This window comes from Camelina sativa, chromosome 19 (assembly GCF_030686135.1).
Source record: "Camelina sativa cultivar CO46 ecotype springtype chromosome 19, ASM3068613v1".
Taxonomy (NCBI): Eukaryota; Viridiplantae; Streptophyta; class Magnoliopsida; order Brassicales; family Brassicaceae; genus Camelina; species Camelina sativa.
Genome location: NC_141898.1, coordinates 23,847,013 through 23,869,162, shown reverse-complemented (window position 1 = coordinate 23,869,162; position 22,150 = coordinate 23,847,013). Strand labels below are relative to the sequence as shown.

Below are 22,150 nucleotides of genomic sequence, written 5' to 3'. Positions count from 1 at the left end.
TCGGATGTATTGTCCGTTTTAGGCTTAGGACCGGGACAATGAACGCCGGAGAAACCAAGCTTTTCTGATGATGCGCCTCTGGGTGTTGATGCTATTGGGACAAGTTCTACACGCCGATCAGGAGGCTCTAATAGTTTGGATTTGCTTTGTTTCTTCAGTATAGGATTTGGTCTTCTCTGTGTTAGTAGTTGTTTTCGTGTCATAGGGTCAATTTAGGTGGTTTAAGAGATGATTTCACTCTGAGTCGTGGTGTGTTATCTATCTCGTTGTGGTTAAAAAATGCAATGGTTTTCGATTAGGTAGTGTTGGATCCGCCTAGTGTTCCAGGGTTGTACTTGATCAACCATTGCATTTGCTTTTGGTCCAAGTCTATAGAGGTGAATGTAATGTGCCTTTTTGTTTTTTTTTTTTTTTTGACAACAAAAGAATCAGCTCAAAAGTGGCAATTAGGGGGTAAACTGTTTACAAACAAAACATGCTGCGGAGACAGACGCGCTTGGCGTGCCAAAGAATCCGCACTTACATTCGCATTACGGGGAACGAGAGATAGGGAAAAGGAAGAAAACTCCGCTTGATCTATCTTGATGTCGTCGAGGTAGGGGGTGAAAGTCGGCCAGTCGTGAGGAGAAGACACCATCTTCACCAAGTCAGAACAGTCCGTGTAGAAAGCCACGTCCGGTAGTCATGTTCGATCATGCACCGCATAGCCCAAATGAAAGCTTCTACTTCAGCATGTAGAGGAGACAAACTTCGTCGGAAATTGGTTGCTCCCATGTTTGACCTCGAATCTTGAGAGGAAGAACAAACCCAACCTGCACCTGCAAGAGCGTCAGTCGCTTTCCAAGAGCCATCAACGAAACACCGATAACCCGTAAAAAGGTTGGGGAGGGAGCTTGTGGACCCCCTTTGTCTAGAATTAGGGACAAGGGAAAGATTGGGACTATCCTCGTCCTCAACCTCCACCTGGGCCTGCAGCCAGGCATTCGCCTCTCCCTCCGCCAACCGGACTACGTCCAGGGGATTATCCATTACATCCTCAAAAACGCGAGCATTTTGCGCTTTTCAAATATACCACATGAGCCACGGGAAAACTGTTATCTGAGAACCCGGATTAGTAGAGCCTAAGAAATGATCCACATTAGCATACACAGACTCCGTCGGGAAAGAGTCAGGACCTACGGGAACCTGAGCTAAAGCCCAAACCTGTCGGGCCGGTGGACAGCAGAAAATAACATGATTTATTGTTTCCTCCTCTGCCCCACACCGTACACACCCTGAATCACACGCAATTTCGCGTCGCCGCAGATTTGTCGAAACCGAAATACACCCTGTTAAGACCTGCCACATAAAATGTTTAATTTTCGGTGGACAATGAGCACCCCAGACACCAGCCAAGAAAGGAGTAATCTCTGGACCCGACCAAGATACCGTACTACGCCGTGATGCAGCAAAACGCTCTGTGTCATACCCAAATTTAACTGTATACTTTCCAGATTTTGTAAAATACCAACCCAGGGAATCTTGTGGCCGACAACTTCCCAAAGGTATAGCCCCTATCAGATCAACATCTTCCGGGGCAAAATGCTCCTTGAGCATATCCATACGCCAAGTATTCGTGTGACAATCAATTAAATGAGAAATTTGAAGAGAAGAATTCTTAAGAGGACCCTTACTAAACGCTGGTCTTGGAGATTGAGCTGGTACCCATGGATCCGTCCATATTGAAATGGACTCTCCCGAACCAACCCGTATAATAAGCCCTTTATTAACCAAATATCTAGCAGAAATAATGCTCCTCCACCCATAAGATGGAGAATAAGACCGTATCGGTTCCATAGGATTAGAATTCCGATAGTACCTGCCCTTGAAAACCCGAGCAAACAGTGTGTTCGGAGCCTCAATCAGCCGCCACAGTTGCTTTGCCAGCAATGCTGAATTAAAATCATCAACATGCCTAAAACCCAAACCTCCCAACTGCTTACTACAACAGAGCTTATCCCAAGCTAACCAGTGCATCCCTCTAGTCTGTCCTGTAGTACTCCACCAAAAATTCGCCATTGCACTCGTGAGTTTTGACGTTATTGTTTTCGGTAACCGGAAGCACGACATTACAAAAGTTAGAACCGCTGTAGCTACCGACTTGATCATCACTTCTTTTCTCTCTTTGGAGAGGAGTTGCCTTTGTAATGTGGCTTTGATTTTGTTGTATCATTTTGGATAATGAAAAGTTGATGTTGAAGAAAAAAAAAAAAAAAAAAAAAAAAAGAAACACCAATCCACCCGGCATAAATCTTTGAAACCTTCTGAGAGAGAGAGACTAGACCAAAGTTGGGTCCTTTAAATTTCAATTAAATTCTTCTTTAAAATTATTGAAAAAAAAAAACTTGGGAAAATTCTACAAAATCAGAACAGCGTACAACAGTCTATTCCTATATTTCTGTGGACCTGAAAACCGAAAATATCCTCTCATTGGCCATATTACCTTCTACACATTCCCACTGGCCAAATTCTAAAAAAGATCGACTTCAATTGCCCAAAATCTTTGCTTTTTCCCCTTATTTGATTTCTTTTTGGTTAAAACAAAAGCAAAAAGATTTCATCTTTCTGTTTATTCTCTGTATATATAAATTGGAACCTATTTTGCTTCTTCATTCTCCTTCTTCAGACTTATCTTATTTGGCCACTCTTCTCTTCTCTTCTCTGTGGACTAAGAGTTTCTTTTTTTCTTTTCAATCAAAAAGTTTGAAGCTTTCGAAGTTTTCCTTCATGGGTTTCTGATTTATAATACTAAAGTAATGATTTTTTTAATTTGGGTATTAGTAAAAAAAAGTGGGGAGTGACACAAGAAGCAGTATAGTCATTAGTTTCCCACTAAGCAAAGCACCGAGACTTCACCAACAACAACAACGACCTAATAATATGTGTCTTTGTTTGTGATTTTGGGATCATCTGAGACAATATGAGAGGAGATAGCTTCTCGGTGAGTATTGAGAATCTTCCTGATTCTCCAATGGGTTCTAGGAAGAAGAAGATAAAGATCAGGAAGGTGTTTGATAAAATGACTGAATGGGTTACCCCTTGGAGAAGTAATTTTGAGAGTCCAAGAGAGAGGATGATTCTGCGTGGTGATGTTGAGCAAGATGAGTTTCAGTACGCGAGTAGTCACTGTTTGTCTTCCTACTACAGTGTCTTTGTTGCTCGCCTCGCTATAATGGTTAGATTTGTTCTGCTTTTTCTTCTCCCTCGATTTTGATTTTGTTTGATTTGGCATGTTTAGTTTTTATGATCAAACTTGAAAACCAAACAATTTTGGATGAGAAGAAAGGTGAAAGCTTTGTAAGTTGAGGTGTGTGTGTGTGTGTGTGCAGGTGATGCTAGCGATTCTGATAGGGCTTTTAACCGTTCTGACATGGCATTTCACAAGGGTTTACACGAAACAGTCGCTTCAAACTTTAGCATATGGCCTTCGGTACGAGCTTCTTCAGCGTCCAGTCTTACGGATGTGGAGCGTTTTGAACACCACATCCGAGCTAACAACAGCTCAAGTCAAGCTATCTGAATATGTTATCAAAAAATATGACAAGCCAACTACTCAAGAAGAACTCGTCGAGGTTTTGTTTTCTGTTTCTTCTCTGTGGTCCTATGTTTGATTTGAGATCCTTTATTTATTATTTTTTGTTAACTTTACCAGATGTATCAAGCAATGAAGGATGTGACATGGGCTCTGTTTGCTAGTGCCAAAGCTCTAAATGCTATAACCATTAACTACAGAAATGGATTTGTCCAAGCTTTTCACAGAGATCCAGCAAGTAGCAGCACATTCTACATCTTCTCTGATCTTAAAAACTACTCCATCAGTGGAACGGGGCCTGGAGATGTAAGCGGGTGGAACAACCAGTCAATACACGGGAACATGTCTGCCATTTGGTACCAACAGCAGCTTGATCCAATAACAGGGGAAAAATTGGGAAAGCCTCTTAAAATCCCACCGGATGATCTGATCAACATCGCGGGAATCTCACAAGTGCCTGATGGTGAAGCTTCTTGGCATGTGACAGTGAGCAAATACATGGACTCTCCGCTTCTCTCAGCGGCTTTGCCGGTCTTTGATGCATCAAACAAGAGTATTGTGGCTGTTGTGGGGGTGACAACTGCACTTTACAGTGTAGGGCAGTTGATGAGAGATCTTGTAGAAGTCCATGGTGGACATATTTATTTGACATCTCAAGAAGGATACTTGCTTGCTACTTCCACAAATGGTCCTCTTTTAACAAATACATCAAACGGGCCTAAGCTAATGAAAGCCACTGATTCAGAGGAGTGGGCTATCAAGGCAGGAGCTCAGTGGTTAGAGAAAACTTATGGAAGTAACCGCCCACACGTTGTTCATGCTGAGAATGTAAAGCTTGGTGACCAACAATATTACATTGATTCATTCTATCTTAATCTCAAGAGGCTTCCAATTGTAAGTTTTTCTCTATCAAGAGTCTAAGCTAGATTTAGATGCCCAGGGTCACGTTGTTTAGTTTTCTGTTCATGTATTTTGCAGGTAGGTGTTGTCATTATTCCCAGGAAGTTCATTATGGGAAAAGTGGATGAAAGGGCCTTCAAGACTTTGGTCATACTGATTTCTGCTTCTGTCTGCATCTTCATTATTGGGTGCGTCTGCATCTTAATTCTCACAAATGGAGTTTCAAAGGAGATGAAACTAAGAGCAGAACTGATAAGGCAACTGGATGCAAGAAGAAGAGCTGAAGCTTCAAGCAACTACAAAAGCCAGTTTTTGGCAAATATGAGGTTGGTCATCACTGTATCTGCAAGAAACAAGTTTTTGCGATTCTTAAACATTATTAACGCTAAATACTGAAATGAGCTTTCTGGAATTTTCTGCATTCTAGCCATGAGTTGAGGACACCTATGGCTGCTGTGATTGGATTACTAGATATTCTTATATCAGATGATTGTCTTTCAAATGAGCAATATGCAACAGTCACTCAGATCAGAAAGTGCTCCACTGCTCTCCTCCGTCTTCTCAATAACATACTGGACTTGAGCAAGGTGAGAAATTATAAGAATCTTTTATTTTGTTCTAGTTTTCATATATATGAAGAAAATCTTCAAGCTTTAGTATTACATCTGCTGTCCATAAGTTAGGTAGTGAGTAAACATTTTAGCTCTTTCAGCTCTGCTATTCCTAAAACTAGCATGTAATTTGCAGCTACAAGCTAATTTCTTCCTTTTCTACCTCATAGGTCGAGTCAGGAAAGCTTGTTCTGGAAGAAGCTGAGTTCGATTTGGGACGAGAGCTCGAAGGACTTGTTGACATGTTTTCAGTGCAGTGTATTAACCACAATGTAGAGACAGTTCTAGACCTCTCTGGTATGACTTGGTATTATATTTTAGACGGCCAGTGAGGAATTTTTGGTTTATGAACTCTCATTGGTCTTTTTGCAGATGATATGCCAGCATTAGTCAGAGGGGACTCAGCAAGACTTGTTCAAATCTTTGCAAATCTTATAAGCAATTCCATTAAGTTTACAACTAGTAAGTTCTGTTACCATCTATCGTCACTTCTTTTTCAATGACAGTGATGCATTGCTAGTCTTACAAGGATGGTTGCTTTGCAGCTGGTCACATTATTCTTCGTGGATGGTGCGACAACATGAATTCTCTACATGATGAGATGAGCTTAACTGTTGACAGAAAGAAACCATGGGCTCCAATGAAGACAAAAATGGTGCAACACAGAACTCATTTCCAGAAGTCTTTTAAGAACGCTAACAAAATGGTTCTTTGGTTTGAGATTGATGACACTGGATGTGGTATGACACTTGAGTTCCTTAATTATATGTCCTTTTCGCTATCCACTTCACGATCTTCCAGATTCTGAAATTTCTTTATTATATAATTATTAATATGCAGGAATAGATCCAACCAAATGGGACTCTGTGTTTGAGAGCTTTGAGCAAGCTGATCCTTCTACCACTCGGACGTAAGTGATCATGATTAAGTGCATGCAGTATCTGTTTAAGAAAAACTATGCTACTAGTTAAATCTTATAGCTCACTTGTCATATATTTCTTCAGGCACGGAGGAACTGGTCTTGGACTGTGTATCGTGCGGAACTTGGTGCGTTAAGTCACTGTATTTTAGAATCGGATGAGTCACAAAGCAATCAAATTATCTGAAACCTTCTTTGTAATTTTATAGGTTAACAAGATGGGTGGAGAAATCAAAGTAGTACAGAAGAATGGCTTAGGGACGCTAATGAGACTATACTTGATTTTGAGTATTCCTGACACTGCAGATCAAAACATCCAGCCAGATTTTTCCAAATACGGTCTCGTGGTATGTAAATCTGAGAAAGAGATTGTGACGAATGCATCATGGATTAAAGCTTGTGTGTTTGTAAAAGTTTTATTGGTTTTGAATGCGACAGGTTTTGCTTTCCATGTATGGAAGTACAGCAAGAATGATCACATCAAAATGGTTGCGTAAACACGGCATTGCAACTGTGGAAGCATCAGACTGGAACGAGCTGACTCACATCATTAGAGACCTGTTTGAGACCGGAAGCGGTGACAAGAGCTTTGATTCACAGCACAATATTGCTGATCCACTGAGAGCTGAGCTTTCAAATATAAAAGAAATCGAGAACCCTGTGTTTGTCATAGTGGTGGATATAGGAGTACTTGATCTCACTACAGATATATGGAAGGAACAGCTTAACTACCTCGACAGATTCTCCAGCAAAGCTAAGTTTGCTTGGCTGCTGATGCATGACACCTCCAATACTGTTAAAACAGAACTTAGACGAAAAGGGCATGTAATGATGGTTAACAAACCGTTGTACAAGGCCAAGATGATCCAGATTCTGGAGGCTGTAATAAAAAACCGGAAGAGAAGCTTGTGTAGTGGCTTAAGAAACAGAGGAAACGGAAGTGATGAATCCCACGATTGCTTAGAAATCGATCCAACACAGTTCGACACTTGCAGTTCCGATGATTCCTCTGAGACATCTGGCGAGAAACAAGTAGATAAATCTGTGAAACCAAGCACTTTGCAATCTCCAGTGCTTAAGAATTATCTCATTGACGCCACTAACAGCAATGGTGATTCAACATCTCCAAGTATGACTCGAAAGAACCCAGAAGAAGAAGATTGGAAAGATCGGCTGTATTCAGGAATTGCCTTGGATGGAAAGAATCTGAAATCTCTTGAAGGTATAAGGATCTTGCTGGCAGAAGATACGCCCGTTCTTCAACGAGTAGCCACTATAATGCTTGAGAAAATGGGAGCAACTGTAACTGCAGTAGGGGATGGACAACAAGCAGTTGATTCCCTCAACTACAGGTCTATCAATGCTCAAGCTCCAACTGAAGAACACAAATCTTCAGAAGAAGAAACTACCAACAACTTTATAAAACCGTGGAGTAGTTTACGGAATTCCTCACCTTATGACTTGATCCTTATGGATTGCCAGGTACGATTACTTTTCACTTTTCTGTATTCAATTCAATTTGTAAAATAATGTAATGAAAATGATGTTTATTCAACATTTGTCTCATGGCAGATGCCAAAAATGGATGGATACGAGGCAACAAAGGCGATAAGGAAAGCAGAGATTGGCACTGAGCTGCACATTCCAATCGTGGCATTGACAGCGCATGCAATGTCTTCTGACGAAGCTAAATGCTTGGAGGTTGGAATGGATGCTTATCTCACAAAGCCTATTGACCGAAAGCTTATGGTCTCCACCATTTTGTCACTCACTAAACCATCACTATCCCAAACTTCATCTTCCTCTTGAAGGCTACAAATCTAACAGGAGAATTTTTTTTAGTACGTTCGAGATCTTGCATTTTGTATATATATATATGTGTGTGAATTCGTAGTTGACAAAGAGGTTTTGGTGGGGGACGAAAGAATCCAGCTTTTTTGGTTATTTTTGTTTACGAAGAATGTTTTTTTTTGGGTCATTTTTGTACTCAAATATGAATACATGCCATATATACTTGTTTAGAAAATGTGAAGTTAAACGACAAAGTTTCACTGCTGTTGATGTCGTTTTAAGGGTAAGAAAGACAATGTGTTGTATACCGGTCAAACACAAAAAAAAACAAAAATTGGTTAACACAATGGCCCATGCAGGTTTCGAACCTGCGACCTTCGCGTTATTAGCACGACGCTCTAACCAACTGAGCTAATGGGCCATTTGTTCAGCTTTCTACGAAATTTATTATAACTTAATGACATGGTGGAGATGATGATTTGTTCCGAGGGATACACCTGACATACAGTAGCATGTTGTCACAATTTAAAAGATTAGTATAGTATGACGAGGACAAAATCTCTGTATCAAATATATTCCTACCAAACTCTTTGTATTGAAAATCTCCTCTTAACAAAATGATATAATGTAATTATAATAAGCATGCTAAAAAACAAAATGTATATTTCTTGAACCCTCTTTCTCATTAGCAAGCATTATGCCATTATATAATCTGAACTATATAGTATCGACCAAGTGTGTATGTTTGAAATGGCATCGTTTAGCAACAAGACTAATTTGTGCTCTGTATCTTTGGCAGCTATAACATGTCGGTTATCTATTCCAAATATGGTCTTCCTCAAAACACAGCAATTGTGTTTGGTTTTAAAGAATGAATCATATTCTTCATCCTGATAAGGATTTAGGGTTTATGTTGAAAGTGTCTTGCCATGAGGAATTCTCTAATAAAATTTAGTGAAAAAACTCTAACTTTACTATTATTTAAGTAATAGTAGTAGTGTTTTTGGATGATTAACATAAATTTTATGATCTTCCAAAGAAAAAGAAAAGAATCTTTGCAGTTAATGATGTTAGTCACATCTATCGTTGTCACGCCGACGAGTACAGAAACATATCTCCTTCGTTACAGAGAAGATCATCTTTCATAATCTGAGGACTTGACAACACTAGAAAATACGTAGTAAAAAAATCAAGCTTTGGAACTAGCCAAAATTATTAGTGCTACAATTGCCAAAAAAAAAAAAAAACCTAACATTTACTTCCTTTTTCCTATAAATCTCTTCAAAGGTCATAAACATTTTTCAACAGTTGTGTGTGGCTTTGGAGATCTCTCTGCTTTTATCCCCCAAGTAAGCTTCTTACATCAAGTTTTTTTTTTTTTTTTAACAAAAATTAGCAACTTAAACGATTGTGTAGTATAGCTTGAAACTGGTTATGGAGTTACAAAATAAGTTTTGATTTTGGTGTGAACAAAAAAATTATTTGATGCTTCTTGCTATAACATGAATACCATGAGCTTGAGCCTTGAGCCCTCTCATGTTAGAAAATTTATCCATTATATAATCTGAACACTAATATTTGACCAAGTGCATGTATTGAACTCTCTTGAAGGTCGATTTGTGTAGTTCGGTCAAGCATCTCTGTATGCATGTTAAAACCCCAATCTTGCGAGTAATAATAGTTCGTTTTCTCATTATTGTTTTTATTTTTCTTGAAGAAATGGTAGGTAACGAGGAAGAGGCCACTAGGACAAAGACATCGGTAGATAAGTTGATGCGAGATGGTGATTTTGTTGGTGCCAAGCGTCTTTTAATGGGGGCTCAGAGTCAGAGACTTTTCTCAGGTCTTCACAGCTTACCACAGATGTTAGCCGTATGTGATGTCCACACTTCTGACGCCAAGAAGATCAACGGTCTTAAGGACTGGTACAGTATTCTTCAAGTTGGACCTTCTTCTGACGATGATACAATCAGGAAACAGTACAAGAAGCTCGCTTTACTTCTCCATCCTGACAAAAACCACTTCCCCGGTGCAGAGGCTGCCTTCAGGTTGATTCTGGAAGCTAACACATTGCTCACTGACAAGGAACAACGGTTAGTGTACGATGGAGCATTGAAGAAGGCAAATAGTGTCTTCAACAAAAAAAGAAAAAAGAAGGCAAACAGTACTGCTCCTCGTTTTACATATTGTAAATGTGGAGTCTTGAGACCATATGCAGACACGTCTGAGATCTGCCAGAGTTGTGTGATACAAAATGCTGAACGTAAAATACTGTATATATATCCTGAAGGAAAGATTTGGGGACCGTTCCCTGTTTCAAAAATTATTAGATGGTTTGAAGAAGGGTTTTTCGAGACAGACCTACAGGCTCGCTTTGCAGATGCTCCGGAAGGAACCCCTTTTCAAGATCTAGGCAATATCTTGCCAGATTTGAAGACAAAAGAAAGTGTTCATGGGGATATGAGTACATCAGAATCCGTATTACCTAATAAAGATCTCTCCCTCAAACGTTGATGATGGAATTGAGGATACTACAACGGTGGCAAGTAACGCCTCTAATCAATCTTATGGCGGAGCTAGCGCAGCTAAGTATGTGAAGCGTGGTAATTTTTGTTTTGAAAAGACTAAAGAGTAGAGAAGTAGTAGCTGTAATATTAGGTCTGTAAGATAGAAGTAATCGTTTTTAAAGGATTAAGAGTGAGAGAGTCAAGAGAGTATGATACAGCTTATGGTGTCCTCTTCCTTAATGAAGCAAGCCAAACGGTTTATCAACTTGTGTAAATTTCTTTATAAACTCTGTAGACTCATCAAGTACCATTGACTCAAAATATGTCAGAAGGAACTTATACGTTGTTCTATATGAGGTAAGAAAATACTTCTGATGGGTAGAGTAACTTATTTGTGTACAGAGGCACTGGCTAGCTGCATGTCGAAAAGGGCAGCTTCACCGAATCGGTGACTTGCACTTATTTCTGTCTCCGCTGTTGAACCCATTAGTGAGATTTTTGAGATTGCTCTGTTCTTTGGGTTAACTTGATGGGTGGGAAGTGGAGGTTGAGAGGTTTAATTCATATGGAAATATATTACAGAAGGTAGACGATTGGCATATTTTATTTTGACACAAAATTCTGATTTTTGTATGATACCACTACTACCTCAAAGCATACTGAACGAAATCCCATGTTCAAAGTTTTAAAAGACTTATGCGTCACAATTTTTGGATGAAGTACTCAAGACATGACAATATACCAAAATCACCATCTGAATATACCACAGAGAAATTTATATAAATCCCATACTAGAGCGAGACTTTTGGTTGTGTAACTTGTTATTAATTTAGAAACTAGTAGACTTATGTAAAGTTGAAGTGGAAAATCAAGCATCTCTGCATTCTTCAACTAGTCATTGAAATGGAAGGAATAATAGAGAAGTAGAGTAGTAGTGCAATATTAGGTCTCAGCCAAAGTTGGAATCTATTTATCAGTAAAACAGAAGTAATCGTTTTTTTTAAGGATTAAGAGAGCTTACTTCTTCGAACCCTGGAACAACTTTTAAGCCCAATGTGTTTTCTTCTTAAGCCTTCAATAGACGAGTGGAAGAGACAGAGAGAGATAGAGAAACATACGAAAACGTAGAGAAATTACAAAATGGAGCAGGCTTTTTGTGCTTTGCTTTTCTTTTTCTTCTGCTTTGGAGGTTGAAGAACCACTCGGATCGCTGCATCAAATACACCTTTCACGTTCTGCACTTTCATTATAAGAAAAACACAGAAGCTTTGAGAAAAAAGCTCAAGTAAAAGAAGCAAGATGTGTAATAATACTCTAAAACAAAAGGGGATGTTTTTGTTTCTTGCCTCCTGTGTTTTTGAACTGCACTCGATGTATGCAGGAGCTCCAATTAGCTTCTTCAGTTCCTCTCCCTTTGATGCCCAAAGTGAGGAATGGTTAAGAGGGTTTCGTTTTAGTACCAAGCTGACTAAACTGACCTATTTTCAAAGAAAATTCTGTTTACCTGAGCAGTGGTAATAGGTACAGCGCCAGGGTGGTCAATGAAGAATTGTTTGTCATCCCGAAGATCTGACATATATGATGCACAAAGCATAAGCAGGAGACGAAAGCCACAAAAATAAAAATTACGTCTAGATGGATCAGGTAGCAAGCCAAAAGTGAAGCATTGTTACTAGAAGTAAGAAACAGAATCCGCTACACCAAATTTTGACAGAACATCTTGTATAAGCCTTTTCTATTAGGTCTATAATTGCTAGACATCCAACAACTGCTTACATGCATGTAGTTGTCTCTTACAATGGAGGTGACAGGTTATATATCACGAGAAAATGTGAGATATGACCTTTAACGTATCGCAAAGTTCATTAAAACCAAAGACGAATCATCACAGACAAGCTTGTAAAACTAGGTTATTGCACATTTGTTATACTCAGAAAACCATCCCTAATTGCTACATCACAGACAAGCTGCTTAATGCATGAGGTTAGGTTGTGTCTTACAATTTAACTATCACTAGAAAGTGTAAGATAAGATAAACCATTTGATCCACACATATCCCAATATTTGATAGAACATAAAGAAACATCACAGAAGCTTGTAAACCTAGATTATTGCAGGATTTGTGATACTCCAGAAACCAGCCCTAATTTCCTTTAAGATGAAAATAGCTAAAAGGTACTACATGGACATATCTTGAACGTAATCAAATCAAAGCAGAACCAATGAATGTATTGTACTGTAAACAAAAATCTGGCGAAGCAAAGCTTAAACATATCTTGGACGTGAAAAAAATAAAACAAGAGCAGCAAATGTATCATAAGGTAGTGTGAAATAGTTTGACAACTATCCCGAGAAGCTGACACAATGAGGAAAACCACAAAGCAGGATTGCGTTTTGTCAGACTATATATGCCAAAAGAAGAAGTTACCTAGTTTGGTTCCAACAAGAACTATTGGAACACCAGGGGCATAGTGCTTCAGCTCTGGGATCCACTACAAACAGGAAGTAAAGCAGCAAAAATCACAAACCAGGAAACCTTTTTCTAGTTGTCAATAACAAAAACTTGTAGCAAACTTTTCAATTCAAAACGCACCTTCTTGGAGACATTCTCATAACTAGCCTTACTGATAAGAGAGAATGCTAAGATGAAAACGTCAGCACCGCGGTAACTCAAAGGTCTTAATCTGTTATAATCTTCCTGCCCTGTTTTACAACAAACCAAAAAAAAGTTCAGACCCACACAAAATAAAAATATCCAAAGCTGCTGCTGCTAGTATAAACAAGATCCCAATTATGTCAGTACCTGCGGTATCCCATAGTCCTAGGTTGACAGTGCTCCCGTTAACAACCACATTAGCACTAAAGTTATCGAAAACAGTCGGTACGTAATCCTATTTCAGAGAGAGCCACAAGATTTAAACGAGATACAAAAGCTCCAACATAACAAGTCAATAACAAAAACAAATGAAAGCGCAGCTTTGTATATGATTGAATCGAAGGTTGGAGAATCGGAATTTATACCGTAGGAAAAGTGTTGCTGGTGTAAGAAATCAGCAAACAGGTTTTGCCAACAGCTCCGTCGCCAACGGTGACACACTTTATGAACCTCGAAGCGCTCATTGCCTTGCCTTACGCTTTTTGTCTTCTTCTCCTTCTCCACCAGAAATGGAGCTACCGTTTTTTTTATCACACACGACCAAAAGAACTCTAGATGGTGATGATATTCAAAAATAGCAACCTCAGATCTAACAAAACCTGAGGGGAAACCACAACACAGGGAAATTAAAACAAAAGGCCTCGATAGCGGTGTTTTCCCCCTTTTTAATTCGCCGTCTATACGGTACAGAACAAACAAGAAAAACCCTAGAAATGTCAAAACCGGAAACCCTAAATGTAGAGGGGATGAATCAAATAAGAAGAAGAAGAAAAGGAAGGAAGGACGGTGAACAACAATGATGAATCGAATCGAGAACTAGGGAGAGAGAGGAAGCAAGAAGAGATGTGATGGCCGGAAATTTATGCCATTGAAGCGTTCACAAAAGGAACAATCTCCTCCATCAACTTCCCCTATTCTTTTGCTCTCTCTTCTTTTTTTCTTTTTTACTTTTTTCTCGTTTCTTTTTTTTCTGTTTTATTTGTTTTTCCTTTTTAACATTTTTTAAAAAATTTCTTACTAATTAATTAATTTATTGTCACTAAGTTTTTCTATGAATTGAGCTTCTGTTTTTTTCACTGTCTAATTTTTTCAGCAAAAATGACTAGTGTCATGTGTAAAAAGACTAAAGTGTACTGCATAAAATTCCATTCCAACTTTGAAAATTCTTCTTTTTATTTGTTTAGTACGATACTACTAACTAAGCGTAGAGTTATCGAAATGAAACCTCATATAGGTCGTTAAAGTTTGTTAATTATGCCTGCGTAAGACTGACAACTTATTTGGTAAAACATGATTCAAGAAAATGTTTTTTGTGCGTCAATAGAATACAAATACCTCACTCACCTAAGATCCAATGTTAATCTCAGAGTACTAACAAGTAACAAGTGTGACCAATAAAAAAGAATTCGTATAGACACAGCAAAAACCCGCAAGTTACAATCCACTAACCACCTTTTAAAATCCGACGAACCAGGTTTACATTTCGAGCAGCAACCAACACAACACAAGTCCCTTCTTAATTCCCAAACGACCCAAAGCTTCTTTTCTTTTTCTTTTTTTAACAAAATGTGACTTCATTTTTTACCAAATCAGATTTTATACTTTGATCTCCTCGTATCTGTCACCAATGGCACCGCCTTTCTGCTTTTGAAACTCCATGAACTGAAGCGTACTTGCAAACAACGATTCAGCATATGGATCTGACGGCATTGATTCTTCGTTCTTGATCAGTTGGATAAGGCTCTCCACTGATTCAACTGTTATCTGTGGAATCCCTTTCTCATAGAAATAAAGATACCTGCCAAAAATTCACATTATTACATGATGCTGTTTGCTTCTCACAAGGGATGAGAAAAATGAGATATAAAACAAAAATAGCCATTTACTTGTTTAGTATCTCGATGAAGAGGGTAACAGATCCTGCACTACCCTGACCACTACTAGCAATTTGTTGAGCCGAATTTGCAATTTTAAGCGCTCGTTTGAGACAAAGCAGAACCCTGATTTCAAAAGCATCAATACCATCAGGTGGTGAGTTATAACACGCATTGTGTTGTATTGCACACACGGAAATATACCTGTCTCCATCTTGTATGGTTTCATGATCTTCAAGCCAGAATAGATGAGAACATGCATAAACAGCTCGACATTGGTCAGGTTTCTTTAGAAGTTTCGCTGAATACTGCAAGAGAATCAGTTTTTCCCTTATCAAACTTTAAGCAGACACAATTGAATATGGCAAGAGACTAATTAACATATGATTCATGAGGATATACCCCCGTAGCCTTGTGTGTCAAAGTATCTCTATTCTCAACACCAAATACGTGCATCCTTTGCAGAGTTCCAATAATAAGTTGTAACGCAGTCACCTGGGCCTTTGAGTCCTGTTCAAAAGGCAAGTTATTGAAGCATTAGATTTTGCTAATCTCACTCACTTACTTTGGTTTAGACACCAGACATATGAAAGTCCAAGATATAACTTACTGAAATTTCTTCTTCGTATAAGATGTATGCCTGGGTGAAAAATTCGTATGCAATAGGTTCTTCATCACACTTATTCGCGGCCTGATGATAGAGGAAAAATCTGTGAGCATTTTAAAGATGTCAGTGCATACTTAATAACAGGTAATTTTTCTACCTCAGCACATTGCAAGTACAACCGGAATGCCAAGTCAGGTGATGGAACATTAGGTAGCGCTTCAATAATCTGAAACAAGCAAAAATTCCGTCAGATAAGGACAAGAACTGAAGACTGTAGCGGATCAGTTGTATGTTCTAACTTTGGCCAAGTTTACTTCAAATAATGTAGCTCTGACACACATTGATCTACAAAAAAATAAAATAAAAAGACAGATCTGAACACTATAGGCAGTGAAAAGTTAGGAAAACTTACCTGATTTAGAAATTGGAATATTTTAGTAGCAGTAACCGAAGCCTCTTTTCCAAAAGGATTGTCTCCTTCCACTGGCAATCGCCTGATTAGCTACAATTCAAACAAAATATAACAAAAATTTTAAGAAGAAAAGTTTAACAAACTATATCTGATAGACTTCAATGCAGTATGACAGATAAAAGAAACAACAAACCCATGTCATCGCAAATCAAACTCGACATAAACTGTGAGACGCTTTAAAATTGGCATCAAAACACTTAAATCTATGTACTTTGAATAACTTTGCTTAAGAAGTCAAACCTTTAGAGTAGAAACAACAAGGGGAGGAATGGTGAACTTTAAGCGCTTTGGCCCTCCTGTTAGGAAATGCTTCTTCAGGATACTGATTATCTGAAATTCAATGAAACAACTTCAAACACTGAAAGCCAAAACCTTTATAGAATGTTGAAGGATACGATGACTCCTGGTGATAAAGTACAATTTATGACTGAGTTGGAAAATTACAAACGAAGAATAAAGGCAACTGTGAGTAAATGCAATAGAACTAATGCCCTAAAACATTATGAATGCAAGCCAATAATTAGAAAGCCTAATGTCAACATAAAGTTATGACACACATGAACGAATCTGAATAAGCAAGAGCTCCATGCACCTTAAACATCTCTTCCGTGTCATCATTATATAACATGTGAACGAGACGTGCGACAGAATTCTGCTCTTCCTCAAAATCATTTTCATCAACCTAAGAGCGTAGAAAGATATGCACAGAAGTCAAAACTCAACATTCTTTTGGAGTTCTGGCTCATATATGTGTATCCACAAGTAATTGATAGAATATGTCTCACAGCACAAGATAGAAAGTATCACAAAAATGTTTTTACAAACCTCAAGACCTTGCGGCTCATCCAAATCGTTGATAAGACCTTTAATTAGTTCAAGCAGTGCTTCAACCTACAAGTTAAAACAAGACAAATTCAATTTTACCACAAAAATAGTTCAACCCAAAGGGTAAGGGTATAAAAGTACCATACCTTCTCTGCTGTAGTAATAAGAGTATTGTTTTTCATAATGCTTCGAATTATAACAGTAGCCATTATTCTCTTTGTTTCGTTATCAAGGTACTCCACTACAAGGGGATAGTTTGTTAATTTAAGGGCGGTGACAACATCATTATACTTCTCTAGGGGAGCACTTAAAAGCGAGACAATCTCCTTTGTTGCACGAGTGTCGTTAATCTTTCCTTTTCCGGACAGTTGCTTAACACATGAACCCTGGGAAGAGAGTGAAGAACATTAGATTCAAACTCTTTTATTGTATAAGATACATAGTATGAAATTTTCTACAAATGTAATGTACCATATTGTACCAGAAACACATACATATAACCGAATAATATATAAATTGCTAAACCAACATCCGCTACCAGAATAAATAAACAAAAATGAACCCGAATCCAATTTTTTTTCTTCATAAAAAAAGATTGGCATATTCTGACACAAGTATCACGTATTTAGCAATGTCTCAGCAATGTGAATAGAATGACAAATTATCTAAATAATGAGATCCATAAAGCTATTAAGCACCATTGACAGAGCACAAAGTATTTAAAGTTGAATTAAGAAGAGAATAATAGGTAAAATACTGACCAACACTTGGTCCGCATAATCAAGCCGATCAGGGTGAACATGAAGAGTAAACTTGAGAAGGGAGGAATATAGGGTTACTGCACTCAAAATAGGCATGTCTTCTTGTGATTCTATCACCTACAACATCATAGCATATCAACTAAGAAACTTTTTCATTGAAGAAAAAAGGTGTCAAAACCACAGAAGTTAAGTAGTCAGCAAATATGCAGAACTGGGTAAAGAAGGGTCACGTTTTGCAGCGAATACATCCAACACATAAAGAACACTGCATCTTTCTACATGTTAACGGAATCGTCTAAAGTGAAGAGTTTCACTTAAAAATAGAAATGTCAGACAACATAATAGTTGTGCCTTCTTCATGTTTTTTGTGATGCTAACAAGTCCGGTTAACAGGATTTCTAAGCTGCCATTACTTTCATACTTTATTACAGAAACAACAATGCAACTGCATATATCCAGCAAGTTTATCATAGGCTACACGTGAATGTTACCTTTCCAATTGCATTATTCAACTTTGAGAAAGCTTCAACTTGCAGGAAGTAAGGTAATACTTCAGCATTTAAAGCAGCATAATTTGACAACCTCTCCATTAAACGTGAAAGCACTGTCATGATGTCAACTGATGGCTGAGAAGAAAACAAGAGAGGAAGTGTGAAAAACAGGAGATTAGTGAACAACTGACACCTAAAAAACCCGAAAGTGCAGTTGATACTAATACGTAGTGACGGAGCGTCTTGTCTAATACAACCAATTAGATGAATGGGAGTAGAGCATAATGCTAAATATGAGAGAGCTTCTCAGACTACCTGCAGTTGTGGACAAGCCCCAAGAAGTACATCAAGAGTCTGTAAGTGATACTCGTCAGGAAAAACTTGAATGATACAGTCTATTAGGTAATATTGGGCAATCTCATCTCTGCAGTTCACTATCTGAGAAATCATCAGACAAACATCAGTTTTTGGTTAGGAAATAAATTAAGTTTGCATGTGTATGTGTGTTCATAGGATATAGTCTTTTACCTGCTCTAAGACTCTAGGAAGAACTGTATCTCTGTACATATCAAGGTCCACACCTTCTAACTGACTCAGCACGTGAAGGTTCTTTCCAACCTGATACGTGAGGAAAAACGTACGCTTCCGTCAGTACAAAACCAATGGTAGGCACTTCAGTACACTGCTACCAGCCATAAAAAAGTCATATTACAAGGTCACGAAGCTCGCCCCTCTCTTTCTCCCGTCTCTCCTTGTCTCGAGCAGGTCCCTGCAGACCAGAAAGTCCGATAGCAAGGCTCAACTCAGGATCATCAAAGGGTAATGATTCACAAGCAATACAACACCTGCGTGATCAGAATCATGCTCTCATAGTCCAATTATATCTCCATGACGTGCAAACATTCTGGCAAGCTCGTTTTTAAATGGGTAGAAGGGTGTATACCAATTTTGAATCATGACTCACCTGATGTTGCATTCTGACCCAGAGTTTATTCATCTCAGTAAAGTTCAGTAGTACAAACTCCACTGCATCTGTGACTGTATCAGCATCTCTGTAGAGGGAAGCAAACAAGTCATTAACTAGATGAATCTAGATTTCAGTATATCAGTAGCAAAAGTTTCTTGACCAAATAGAGATGGATACTGATACAAATATAGACATGGCTAATTGACCCAGCAGACAGTCAACATCCTAATATCTTAAATGACATCAAAAGAAATTAGGGGTCATGGTCTAAGAAGATAAAATAAGCACAGATGCAGGTCCGCCTGCTATGAAAATACAAACCTATCAATAGAGTCTACATGCTTACCCTTCATACTCAGAACCAATGTCGGGTAATTTATCTCGACTAATTTGCGCAAGGTAACTTCTCAAGAAGAGACCACGTAGAGGATGCTGAATCCCACGACACATCTCAACAAGATCCTTAAGAATTTCTTTGGCAGGAGCTTCCTTGGTTTTGATATAAACGGATCCTGCTGTACACAGGAGATACCTAGGAAGGGTGGAAATTTTTTAATAGATAGTGGTTTAGATAAAAAAGGGAACAAACTAAATAAACAAAGAAGTGCCAGCAATATTAAGAAGTGATAAGATAAACTAGCTTTGATATCACTTGAATTCGGCATTATCCATTTTACGAAGTCCAGAACAATTTAGAAAAGCTTGCCAAATCAAAAGAACAGACGAGAGAGGGATTGTATCAGTCACTTACAGGCGTGGTAATATGTTACCAGCATGCTGAACCAGCTCATAGAGTTCAATGACCGAGCAGCCACGCCGAGTTTCTTCCATGAAGAAAATTTCAAGTTTCCTCAACTCATCAAAAGCTCGCATATCTAAAAACAATCAAATCAGATCACACACAAAGAAAACCGATTTAGCAAAACACATTATCATGGCACATCAGAAGAAGGAAACAACTCACAGAGATCATAGTACTTGTGAGGTGATAGCTTCGAAGTCCGTAACTCGCTGAGCATCTGAGCCGAATACTTGAGAGCATCTTTCAGATTATTCGAGTCCTAATCAACCAAAAAACAACAAAATTAGGCTTCTCCTCACAATTTCAAACATCAGATTCATGATACAAAAAGTACCAAACGAATTTAAAAAATTTCTCAATCTCAATTTCACGGACAAACGAATGAAGTGATGATAGAGAGAGAGAGAGCAGAATTACAATAGCGCGTTGCATGTAGAATGCGTTTTGCTTGAAAGCAGCAGCACCGGCGGCGAGCCACTTCTCTTCATCTTCTGCTCCGTCTGCGATCATCTTCTTCGTCTTTCTCTAAATCTCAATCTCGATCTCTCTGGGTTTTCAGGTTTCTTTCGTTTGACAAAAAAAAAAAAAAAAAAAAACTACCTTCTGAGAAAAAAGTCTTTGGATGGGAAAATAAATTATGTCATGCTTCACACGTGTACGCTTTTATCGCTATCCACGTTTCGATGTTTCCACTTAACTTTAGATCCAACGGCCCATAGTCTCTTTCACCAAACCCAAGTCGGTTTTGATTTTCTGGAAACCAATAACTATAATTGACTCCAAACCGAATCCAATTCTAGTGTAATGGAACTAATTCGAACCGGATAAACTAAAGTTACTGTTCCAAAGTAAAAGATTTTTTTTGGGCTAAAAGCAAGATTAAAAACAATAAAATATTATATCATTAACTAAATTCAACTAATATAAAAGAATACTATAGAATTTAAATAAATTATTAAATTGTTATAAAATATACATAGAAAGTTGAAAAAAACTTATAAAAATAGAACAAATAAAAAAGTTTAAGGATCCGAATGGTAACCGCGGTTTTAGTTGTGCGGGAAAAGCAGTATTACAGTGCGGTACAGTTCAACTACGGTATGTGGGGGATAAATATATTTGCACGACAAGTGCGGTTAATGCAAAATAAGCGGTACAAAATAATGTTTGATTGGTGAAAACTATTTGCGATGCGGATTTCATATTATATTATTAATAATTAATATAATTATATATTTTAATTTTTTTCTATTAATAAATAAATTTTTTATACGATAAGCAATGCATAAGATATATTATAATATTATAAATAAGAAACAAATATATCATATAGTTATAAGTTTAAATTGTATATTTTTTTTAATGAAATAATATTTTCATCTATTATTTTTGATTTTCTAAAATCAAAATTTGTTTTGAAGTAATTAAGTGGATTTTGTTCAATAAAATTTAATCATGTTTTTATCTAGAAAAAATTAAACAAAAAAAATTGTTTTTATCCAGCAGGTAAACTGGAAGCAAAACCGCTAGGGAATTGGTGAATTAGAAGACAACTGCGATCCATGAGTTAAATGTAATCCTTGAAAAACGAAAACAGTTATTTTTTCTCTCTCCTCAAAAACGCAAATTAAGTTATTTTTTTGTGATTGGTGAAAAAATCAGTTTTTTGAAAACCACTCTTAGAAATACGCCTTTGTTGTGTCGCCATTCATGGCCTAAAGGTCTGAATGGTGACCACATATTTGGTTGTGCAAGGAAAACGGTTTTAGAGTGCAGTACAGATCAACCACGATACATGCAGTTTGCGGGACAAATGCGGTTTATACAAAATAAGCGGTACATAATAAAATTTGATTGGTGAAAAATACTATTTGCGGTTTACAATAGAATGTTTAAATGGTAAAAATGCAAAAATCTATACAAATTACAAATTATAGATAAATTTATCAAAGTACATGGTAAAACCCATTGTTTGTAGAAATGGTGGTATATTACATATTAGGGAGATTCTCAAAAATAGCACCAAAATAAGTTTTTTTCCAAACTTAGCACAACATTTCTAAAATTCCAAAAATAGCACCAATTAATCTTATAAAATTAAATCCTAAATTCAAAATACTAAACCCTACCTCTCAAAACTATACCCTAAATGTGAAATTGAGAACCCAAACCTAAAAAATAAAATTCTGAAAATTAATTTTAAATATTTTAATTTGTTAAATAATGCTATTTTGGAAATTTATGGAATGTGTGCTATAATTGTCCATAAAACTTGTTTTAGTGCTATTTTAGGGTATTTCTCTACATATTATATGTTTATATAAAATTATCTTTTAATTTTTATTATAGTAAAATAACTATATATAGTTATATACTAAGTATATTTATCGATTTAC

General features: G+C 37.5%; 3 protein-coding genes and 1 non-coding gene across 10 annotated transcripts; 1 reads left to right on the top strand and 3 right to left on the bottom strand.

Moving 5' to 3' along the window:
* Positions 1-2,313: 2,313 nt before the first annotated feature.
* Positions 2,314-8,027, top strand: LOC104767086 (histidine kinase 1). The gene is made up of 13 exons (XM_010491118.3): positions 2,314-3,214; positions 3,369-3,611; positions 3,692-4,465; positions 4,550-4,797; positions 4,899-5,058; positions 5,253-5,379; positions 5,455-5,544; positions 5,628-5,822; positions 5,923-5,992; positions 6,087-6,129; positions 6,211-6,348; positions 6,440-7,483; positions 7,574-8,027. The coding sequence occupies exons 1-13, from the start codon at positions 2,960-2,962 to the stop codon at positions 7,808-7,810; spliced, it is 3,624 nt and encodes a 1,207-aa protein (XP_010489420.1). The 5' UTR covers positions 2,314-2,959; the 3' UTR covers positions 7,811-8,027.
* Positions 8,028-8,139: 112 nt separating this feature from the next.
* TRNAI-AAU (transfer RNA isoleucine (anticodon AAU)) lies at positions 8,140-8,213 on the bottom strand. Its single transcript has one exon. It is a non-coding gene; the product is annotated as a tRNA-Ile (tRNA).
* A 2,947-nt stretch (positions 8,214-11,160) lies between these two features.
* LOC104768165 (rac-like GTP-binding protein ARAC1) lies at positions 11,161-13,954 on the bottom strand. Its single transcript, XM_010492091.2, has 7 exons — positions 13,321-13,954; positions 13,103-13,190; positions 12,893-13,002; positions 12,728-12,791; positions 11,804-11,868; positions 11,646-11,711; positions 11,161-11,534 (listed from the first exon to the last, which is right to left on the bottom strand). Exons 1-7 carry the CDS (start codon positions 13,417-13,419, stop codon positions 11,433-11,435), a joined length of 594 nt encoding a protein of 197 aa, XP_010490393.2. The 5' UTR covers positions 13,420-13,954; the 3' UTR covers positions 11,161-11,432.
* Positions 13,955-14,234: 280 nt separating this feature from the next.
* Positions 14,235-20,386, bottom strand: LOC104768164 (vacuolar protein sorting-associated protein 35A). 7 transcript variants are annotated; one of them, XM_087500508.1, is made up of 21 exons: positions 20,172-20,386; positions 19,917-20,013; positions 19,704-19,827; positions 19,299-19,484; positions 18,950-19,037; positions 18,698-18,754; positions 18,514-18,603; positions 18,301-18,423; positions 17,986-18,120; positions 17,495-17,611; positions 16,880-17,119; positions 16,734-16,799; positions 16,501-16,590; positions 16,149-16,238; positions 15,849-15,938; positions 15,594-15,662; positions 15,440-15,520; positions 15,232-15,339; positions 15,034-15,137; positions 14,842-14,955; positions 14,235-14,753 (listed from the first exon to the last, which is right to left on the bottom strand). In XM_087500508.1, the coding sequence occupies exons 1-21, from the start codon at positions 20,262-20,264 to the stop codon at positions 14,552-14,554; spliced, it is 2,364 nt and encodes a 787-aa protein (XP_087356634.1). In that variant the 5' UTR covers positions 20,265-20,386; the 3' UTR covers positions 14,235-14,551. The 7 variants fall into 7 exon arrangements, with proteins under 7 accessions (XP_087356634.1, XP_087356636.1, XP_087356638.1 ...); XM_087500510.1 differs by having other exon boundaries at positions 19,931-20,013; positions 20,172-20,378; XM_087500512.1 differs by having other exon boundaries at positions 18,698-18,830; positions 20,172-20,359.
* Positions 20,387-22,150: the final 1,764 nt, after the last annotated feature.